This window comes from Homarus americanus, unplaced genomic scaffold, assembly GCF_018991925.1.
Source record: "Homarus americanus isolate GMGI-L3 unplaced genomic scaffold, GMGI_Hamer_2.0 scaffold25827, whole genome shotgun sequence".
NCBI classification, from domain to species: Eukaryota; Metazoa; Arthropoda; class Malacostraca; order Decapoda; family Nephropidae; genus Homarus; species Homarus americanus.
The window spans coordinates 1072114-1081762 of record NW_024738300.1 but is presented as its reverse complement, the minus strand read 5'-3'; the positions used below and the strand labels follow the sequence as shown (position 1 = coordinate 1081762).

Here is a 9649-nt window from a genome sequence, read left to right as displayed (position 1 = left end):
TACTGGATCCTGTAACGCTCCAGCCTACTCAGGGCTTGGATGATGGAAGATGGACACACTGGTCTCATGGAAGGACGTTTTGGCCGTAGTCGCAGTGGGGTTGTGGTCAATGTTGTCCACTGCTGAAGTCGTCAACAACTGCTTCCTCAAGATAGGTGGACACACCACTCCATCTTCCACGTACTGGCATACAACTGCTTCTCCTAGCGGGGCTGATAATTGTAGAACTCTGTCATGTGAAATGCTGACCCCATTTTCATGCAGCATGTCGACGAGCTGCCTCTTTCTTGTCTTAGCAAACACAGACATGCCGACGTAGACAGCAAAAGGTGTCTCATGGTCCTTGGAGTGTCTGTGGATTTGTGTTCCTACCTTGTAGTTGGCAAAGCAGTTGTACTGTAAGAGCTGTGACATAGCAAACTAGCGCAAGATATAGTTGCAATAAGACCTCTGCACTCTTGTTACTTACACTTCTAGATATAAAACCCAATACTCTGTTTGCATTATTTCGAACATTAACGCACTGTTTTCTAGGCCGTAGGTCCGGGCTTACAAGTACCCCTAGGTCTCTTTCACAAGTCGACTTCTCTAGGTTGATGTTGTTCAGGCTGTATACATTATAAGTATTTGTTCTTCCAATATTAAGTACGCTGCACTTGCTGGTGTTGAATTTCATTTGCCATTTTTCAGACCACCCCTGCAGTTTATTTAGATCCTCCTGTAATGCATTTGCATCCTGCCCTGAATTAATTTGCCGCCCTATTTTGGTGTCATCCGCAAACTTGCTTATGTCACTGCTGATCCCAGTATCTAAATCGTTTATGTAGATTATGAACAAGAGTGGGCCTAGTACTGACCCCTGGGGAACCCCACTGGTTACACGGCCCCACTCAGATTTAACACCATCTACGCTGACCCTCTGCGTTCTATCGGTGAGCCATGATTTTATCCAATTTAAAACTTTCCCCTCGATACCATGAGCCTTAATTTTTCTCAGAAGCCTCTGATGCGGTACTCTGTCAAATGCTTTGCTAAAGTCTAAGTAAATAACATCGTAATTTTCGTCATTATCTACTACCTCGAAGACTTTCCTAAAAAACGTTAGCAGATTTGTTAGACAAGATTTTCCCTTTGTAAACCCATGTTGAGAGTCGTAGATTAATTTGCTTTTCTCTAGATGCGATCGGATGCTATCTGCTATAATTGATTCAAGAAATTTCCCCACTACTGACGTCAAACTGATCGGCCGGTAATTTGACGCTGATGCTCTGTCTCCCTTTTTGAATATGGGTACTACATTTGCCTGTTTCCACAACTCTGGCACAACTCCAGTGTCTAAAGATTTTGTAAATAAGTTTACGAGGGGTCCGCTAATCTGTTCCCTACATTCTTTTAAGACTCGAGGAAAAATTTCATCCGGCCCTGGGGATTTTGTATTCTTTAGTTTATTTATCTTCTTAAGAACATCCTCTTTTCTGATAGTGATATTCTTTAATTTCTCTTCTTCCTTTCCCTTAAATATCAGTTCTACCTCCGGAATTTCATCGCAAATTTCTTCTGTGAAAACTGATAAGAAGTAGCTGTTCAATGCTGTGCTTATTTCTTCACTGCCATTTATCAATTCTCCCCTCCCTGACTTTAAAGGCCCAACTTTGTCCTTGACCTTTGTCCTATATACCTGGAAAAATCCCTTGGGATTCGCCTTGGATTCTCTTGCTATTTTTATTTCATAGTCTCTCTTTGCTTTCCTTCCATTTTTCTTAACATTCCTAGATAGTTCATTATACCTGTTTCTGAGCTGCTCCTCCCCTCCCTTTAATTTCTTATAAATTCCTTTCTTTATTCCTATGTCATGTTTAAGTTTTCTGGTCATCCACCTTGGCTCATTCTTATTTGACCTAATTTTTCTGTGTGGTATATTTTGTTCTTGTGCTTTATGTAGTATACTAGTGAATATATTATAGTCATGATCAATTGTTGTGTCATCTATGACCTCACCCCTTCCTACTGGGAACTGACGTGACTGTTCCCAGGTGACCTCACCTAGGTACCTTCTTAACCCCTGATAATCCGCCAACCGAAAGTTTGGGACTCTGACCATATTGTCATTGTTTTTCGTTTCCCAATTTAGGGTGAACCTGATTTCTCTGTGATCACTGTTACCTAGTTCTTCCCCTACTGTGATATCTCTGATAATATTTTCTTTATTTGTTAATACTAGGTCTAATATATTGTCACCTCTAGTAGGTTCTGTAATTAGTTGTTTCAAAAAATTGTCCTGTACTGCGTCTAGGAAGTCTTCAGATTCATAGTCGCCTACAATGTTGTCCCAGTCAATATTTCTGAAGTTGAAATCCCCCATAATGCATAGGTTGTTATATTTTGCTGCCCTACTCATTTCCTGCCATATGGGCTGAGCTGCTTCTTTGCCAAGACTTGGGGGCCTGTAAATCACTCCCATAATTAGTTTTTCTCTTCCTTCCGTGATTTCTACCCACACAGACTCGGTTCCTATTTCACCCTTTATTGAATTATTAGTACAACATTTTAATGTATCCTTGACGAAGAGTGCGACCCCTCCCCCCTTCCTACCTTCCCTGTCCTTGTGAAAAAGGTTGTACCCTTCTATGTGGTACTCTGATAAAAAAATTTTGCTCGCCAGATTCATCCAAGTTTCGGTGATTGCTATGACGTCTACATTCTCGGTACATACAACCGCTCTCAGCAAGTCTATTTTATTTCTAACGCTCCTACTGTTTGTATAGTATACATTTAAACCTACCCTTCCCTGGTCCTGTTTTACCCCTTGTCCTGAGCAACTAATTTTACTTCCCAGGACCTGCTTGTTTTTTTACTCCCACTTTCCCCGACCCCTTTCTACTGGCGAAACCCCCCCCTTCGGAGTGACAATTTCACGCTTATATGTATGTCGCTTATGTATATAATAAATAGTAGTGGTCCATGTACCAAGCTTTGGAGTACTCTACTACTGACGTTACCCCAATCGGATTTAGGGCTAGTAATGCTGATCCTGTTACCTACCTTCTAACCACCCCCTAATCCATCTTAGGATAGCTCGTCTAATTTTATATGCTTCCACCTTACGTGTTAGTCTTTCGTGGGGAACCCTGTCGAAGGCTTTACTAAATTTGAGGTAAACCACATAATAGTCGTGTCCGTCATCAACTGATTCGAAAACAGTTGAAAATAATGATATAGATTTGTCAGACATGAATGCCCATTTGTGAAGTCGTGCTGGGAATCATTGATCAATTTGTGTCTCTGGTGTGATTTCGAATTGAGTTTAACATTATTTCTTCCAGTAATTTGCCTACAATTGATGTTAAACTAATTGGTTGGTAGTTTGAGGATAGTGATCTACCTATCCCCCTTCTTGAAAATCGGGAACCAAATCCTTTTTACCCCAAATCGTGATCCTTAGATCCTGGGCCTCTAAAGTTGGGTTTTAAGCTTATCTCCAGCTTGTTATCATGAGAGAGAGAAAGAGAGAGTAATACATCAATAAGCAATCACTTGGTTATAGTAAAACACTGGAGTTACATGCAGATTTCTCGGGTTTACTCACGCCAAACTCAAGACAGATTGCACAGAATTATGACAAAAACCTATTCAAATTTCTCGCAATTTGTAATAACTTCAGTTTAGTCAGTACAAAAATTATTTCTGATACAGTGGAGAAAAACTAATGACTACATATTGTTTATGCCAAAAAGAACTCGGTGGCCTAGATGATTTCAACTAGTTAAATAAAGAAAAGTTCACAAGTTACATACTGCTCTTGCCTACTGAGAATGTGGTAGTTAAACTACTCTGGTCTACATAGCCGCTACCTATTGATGCTTTGATTTAAAAAGTGAAAACCTCATGAGGACATGACCTTATATTCGTATAGAAGTAATAGTGACGTGATGACCAAAGACAATAAAAATCACACTGAAAAGAAAATAATAATAAGATAAACACATTTACACCCTCAATAGTTTCTTCTTAAATGGAGATGTGAGATCGCATACACCTACCCAGGACAAAAAAAAGTTATCAACGAAAATTTAATCGAAATTGAATTATCAGACTGTGGTTAAAAGTATGAGGAAAATTAACGTATATTTCTGTTAACCGACTTCGATTTTGAAATACCTATAACCAAGAGCCTGGTTATGGATTCCTCCAGATTTGTTAACGTTGATGGCTCAGAAGCTCGAGGCACAGTACCAACAAACTGAAAGTGTGTCCAGTAACGATGACCACGAACATCCCCTGGAATGTAAGAAGATATCTCTTATCAGTGACAATGACGCTCACGTTGCATAAGTCTTTTGATCAAGTATCTACATTGCTTCAGATAGGATTATTGTCAAAATCACTATTATTCTGATACATATAAGGAATCCCCCACCCAGGTATTAGTAAGAGAGAGAGTTGACTTGACTGTGATCTTCGTAGGCGCTCTGTAACACACTGTAGAGTTTGGCTCGTCAGTTTTAAGCCATTGGAAGAACAACCCTGCCTCCGTCATAGATGTGATCCTGTTTGGTGTAAAAAAAAAACGTTCAGTATGTAAGAAAATCACACTTTGTATGGTATGAAATATCATATGAAATGTATATATAAAAGTGTAATAAATACATTAAAAGATGAAATAAGGATACAGAAACTACTACTGCCATTACTACTACTACTACAACCACTACTTTTTTTTTTAATTGACCTCCAGCCTCCCCCAATAACGACACCTTCGCCGCCATTTTTTTACCTTAAAATTAAATATCCTAATACAAAAGTAGCTACCCTAGCTATGTTGAGTTAGTTGAGCCCAGATCTACGTGGAAATCAGTGACTATTGCCTCATAGTCAATAACTGCGACCGTTGTCGGCTTTGGGGCCGAAGATCTCGTTTTTCTGAGGCAATGCAATGCATATCTATGCAGAAAGAAGGACGGTCGACATCTCAAACTGGATGTAACGTAACTTCTGGGCTGCTGCTTCATTTTGGATAACACCTCCTCGAGTCTGGTATAGAAACATCTTGTACTTGGTCCCATCCCACCATAGGTTGTGAACACCAGAGGAGTGAAGCTGCCTTGAACAACATTCAGAATTCTCTCCCCATATACCCTGTTCTTGTCATTCTCGTTCCTCCTGTGTGCAGCATCGAGAGCTAGGTTACGGTGACATGCGGCCATGGGATCGAAAATCCTTGTTAGAGGGCTCGCTGTTCCCTCGTCCAGAATCCTCGAGCATTGACGTCAACACGGGCTTCGTTGGATGTGTTTGAAGTCCTGTGAATGAAATTCTCACCGTCCAATGGACGGAGGGTCGGTTTTACTCATACATCATGGCAAATTTCCATCAACATATTTGCTGTAAGATCCCTTACTTCGTCATGCCTTATCCATACAAATCCCCCTCTCTTACACACCATGACGTGGTCAATGTCATACGATGTGCCACAGCTTCTTGTTTATTAAGGATGAAACCTTTTGCCCTTATCGGTAAAATTGTTAACCAGTTCGAGGCGCCCACCTCCTGCGATAGAGCTACTTTTTTCAAGTTGTCTGGCAATTGCTGCAACGGTTTTTGCAGTTTACCACTTTGGGTGTGCTGCCGTTCTGTCGTAATGGGCCGTCGAATCTTGTTTAATTCGTTGGTGTCCACCTGACTTGCTACATTCTGATCTCTTATGTGCTCAGTGAGAGCTGCCGTGAACTTGACAGAGTTCTGATGTTCTGTAGCGGCAAGCTCCACTGGATTAGTCAATCCCATTCTTCCTAGTCTCGGTGGTAGTACAAGGAGTGACCTATCTGCTGGGGTTAAGTCAGGGTTTTTCAGTAACGTTGGGATAAAATCGACCTTGATGGCTATTACTATTACTACTACTACTACTTTTTTTTTTAAACGTGGCCTCAAGCCTCCCCCAATAGCCACACCTTCGCCGCCATTTTATTACCTTAAAATTAAATATCCTAATACATAAGTAGCTACCCTAGCTGTGTTGAGTTAGTTGAGCCGCAGATCTATGCGGCATCCAGTAACTGTAGCCTCATAGTCAATATCTGCAACTGTTGTCGGCTTTGGGGGCGATGCTCTCGTTCCCCTGAGGAAGGGCAAAGCCGACCGAAGGAGAGAGAAGGACAGTCTACATCTCATTCAGGCTGTAACATAACTTCTGGGCTGCTGCTTTTGTTCGGATATCACCTCCGCGAGTCTGGCATAGAAGCATCTTGCACTTGGTCCCATCCCACCAGAGGTTGTGAACACTAGAGGAGTGAAAGTGCCTTGATCAACGTTCTGAATTCTCTCCCTGTATGCCCTTATCTTGTCGTTCTCGTCCATCCTGTGTGCAGCATCGAGAGCTAAGTTACGGTGACATGCGGCCATGCGATAAAAAATCCTGATGTCGAAGAAGGCTTGCTGTCACCGCGTCCAGAATCCTCGAGCACTGACATCAACACGGGCTTCGTTGGATGTGTTTGAAGTCCTGTGTTGGAAGTTCTCGCCGTCAAATGGAAGGAGGGTCGGCTCTACCCTGACATCATGACATATTTCCTTCAACATATTTGCAGCGAGATCCCTTACTTCGTCATGCCTCATGCATATGAAGCCCCCTTTCTTGCACACCATGGCGTGATCGACGTCATAAGAAGAGCCACACACGCATTGGGAGGGCAAACCTTCTACTGGCCTACCGTACCTTAGAGCAATGGCATCTGTAAATTCTTGTTTATTGAGACTGAAACCATTTGCCGTTATCGGTAACGTTGTTAACCAGTTCGAGGCGCCCACCTCCTGCGTTATAGCTACTTTTTTCAAATTCTCTGGTACTTGCAGCATCAATTGCTGCAACTTATCACTCTGGCTGTGCTGTAGTTCTGTCTTAATATACCGTCGAATCTTGTTTACTTCGATGGTATCCACCATGCCTGTTGCATTCTGAGCTATTATGTGGTTGGTGAGGGCTGCTGTGAGCTTAACTGAGTTTTGATGTTCGGTGGCAGCAATCTCCTCTGGATTGTACAATCCCATTCCTCCCAGTCTCCGTCGTAGTGCAAGGACTACTACTACTACGACTACTACTACTACTACTACTACTACTAACTAATAATAATAATAATAATAATAATAATAATGATAATAATAATAATAATAATAATGATAATAATAATAATAATAATAATAATAATAATAATAATAATAATAATAATGATAAGTAGAAGAAATACATACATCTCGCATATCAGTATTTGCTTACAGTCAAACACGTTATTAATGAATAGCATTAGTCCTTTGGCTGAAATATTATGATGATTCATATTGACAAACTTTCCTGTCAAGACAAACAAAGAATGACGATACCTCTTATTTAACGCTGGGATCAGGGGACTATCCTTTGGACCGATCATTCCAAACATCAAAGGCAGGAATTCCTCTTTGGATTCGTAAAATGAGCATTCCCCTGTAACAAAGAGATATATTTTATTGAACTTCCATACAGTCATTTTAATTTATTTTATCGAGTCTTACTCAGTAACGTAAAAATGTTAATTTAAGGTCAAAATGCTTAACTGACTTATTCATTTTGCCTTACTCTGACAACCTATTTTGTCATTCTTAGTCCACGAAGCCCTGTACTTGATAAAACTGCCCTGATTTATTTTCGAGCAGTCGTTCGTCGGAGACCTGATCAATTTCATATACACAGTTACATAACTCTCTCCTTTTGATGTACATGTTTCAAATTAATTATAAAGAATTTTCCAAATTCCCTTTGATATTTTCATATCTAGACTTTATTAACATCCACCAACTAACTGTCGCTAATGAAAATATTTAATAAATGACAAACAAAACGTCAGGATTTTATTCTCAACGTATTTACTACTCATGCCATTGTGTAAGCTCAGTTCTATTCCTCTTCGGTAAACTTTTTTAATTTTCTACCCTGTATACATTCAAATGGAAAAGTCTGTAACCATCGGTTGATGGCTCAAGAAGAACACAATGTACAGAAAAGAAATATGAATGAAATACCAGACAAACTATCTGTGAACAATACCTGTTTTCCCAAAATCTTGAGACACATATGCCTTCAAACCGCTATCTACCTCCATAAGGACGTGGTCGCCCCGGCGCACTAAGGTATCGATATCCCCAGCAAATTGCTTGTGGGTTCTCCATATGAGGCGACCTTCTTTCTCCGCCTCTGCTATCTCCCGGTATATACCAGACTTAACAGACTGAAAGCATTAATGAAAATTAAGAGCCATACGTGAATGAGAAATTAATATAACCGGGTCTTATTTGCAAGTTATTTTAAGCATTTATCAAAATGACGTTTTACAGGAATGGAACTCAGAGTTTAGTAGTTGATCCCCTTTTGCATGAATTGAAAGTCATTTAAATAAATATATAAAATCTATTTATTTTTATGTATTAACCCTTTGACAGCGGGAGGTTACCCTACGCTGAATAAAATCATCTGACGGTAACAGGAGGCTAGTGCGTGACACGCGGTGAAAGGGTTAGATATGGAAAATTAACTTTTTTTTTTTTTTTATGGGGATTAGCCCACCCGGGCACAGGTCACTGACCCACATCGGGGCCTGGGGGGGGGCGAAAATTTAATAATATCCGTAAGACATTAGCTATTGGAAATGTGATTAAATTTTTTTTTTATTAATCCAGTGTGAAATGAATCGGTATTGGTGGTACAATCCTAATGGTCTCTAATCCTGTTGATTAGGTGAGGTTAATCTGGGTTTATTGAGATTAAAGATAAGGTGTGGGGTTTATTCTACCTGTGTTAGTCTCAGGTACGACCCTTATTGTAACAATCACGACCATGATTATAACAACTAGGACCATGATTATAATAACCACGACCATGATTATATCAACCAGGACCATGATTATAACAACCTTGACAATGATTATAACAACCAGGACCATGATAATAACAACCATGACCATGATTATAACAACCTTGACAATGATTATAACAACCAGGACCATGATTATAACAACCACGACTATAATCATAACAACCACGACCATGACTATAACAACCACGACCATGATTATAACAACCACGACCATGATTATTGCAACCACGACTATGATTATATCACCCACGACCATGATTATAACAACCACAACAACGACCATGATTATAATAACCACGACCATGGTTATAACATCCACCACCATGATTATAATAACCACGACCATGATTATAATAACCACGACAATGATTATAACAACCACGACCATGATTATAACAACCACGACCATAATTATCTCATATATTATAGGAATAGCCGTGTGTCTGTGTGTGTGTCTGTTCTGGGCAGCCGAAACGGCACAATCGTTTATCATCAAACTTGGTGGAAAAATCGCAAAAAAATCGTAGAGTGGAACAAACCTGGTCCCATGTGGATTGTTTCTTTTGGAAGGCATTTATTAACCATTCTATTTACGCCCGCTAGCCAAGCAAGAGCATTCGAACTTTGACGCTTTGGTAAACTGTACCACCTGACTCGCCAACGGGCACGAAGGTGCCCAAGATCAATTGTTATCACAATTAAATCACAAAATAGTAAATATTGTCCTATAACTATACAGTTTACATACT

General features: G+C 40.1%; 1 protein-coding gene across 2 annotated transcripts in view; it reads right to left on the bottom strand.

Annotated features, from left to right (window-relative positions):
• Positions 1–3557: 3557 nt before the first annotated feature.
• Positions 3558–9649, bottom strand: part of LOC121873774 (probable glutamate receptor) — a 35219-nt gene continuing 29127 nt past the window's right edge. For both annotated transcript variants that reach the window (XM_042377475.1, XM_042377476.1), the window contains exons 11-14: positions 8075–8255; positions 7375–7474; positions 4418–4547; positions 3558–4278 (exon numbers count right to left, since the gene is read on the bottom strand). In XM_042377475.1, the coding sequence (XP_042233409.1) occupies positions 4198–4278; positions 4418–4547; positions 7375–7474; positions 8075–8255 (492 nt within the window). In that variant the 3' untranslated portion in view covers positions 3558–4197. The remainder of the gene's footprint in view (positions 4279–4417; positions 4548–7374; positions 7475–8074; positions 8256–9649) is intronic.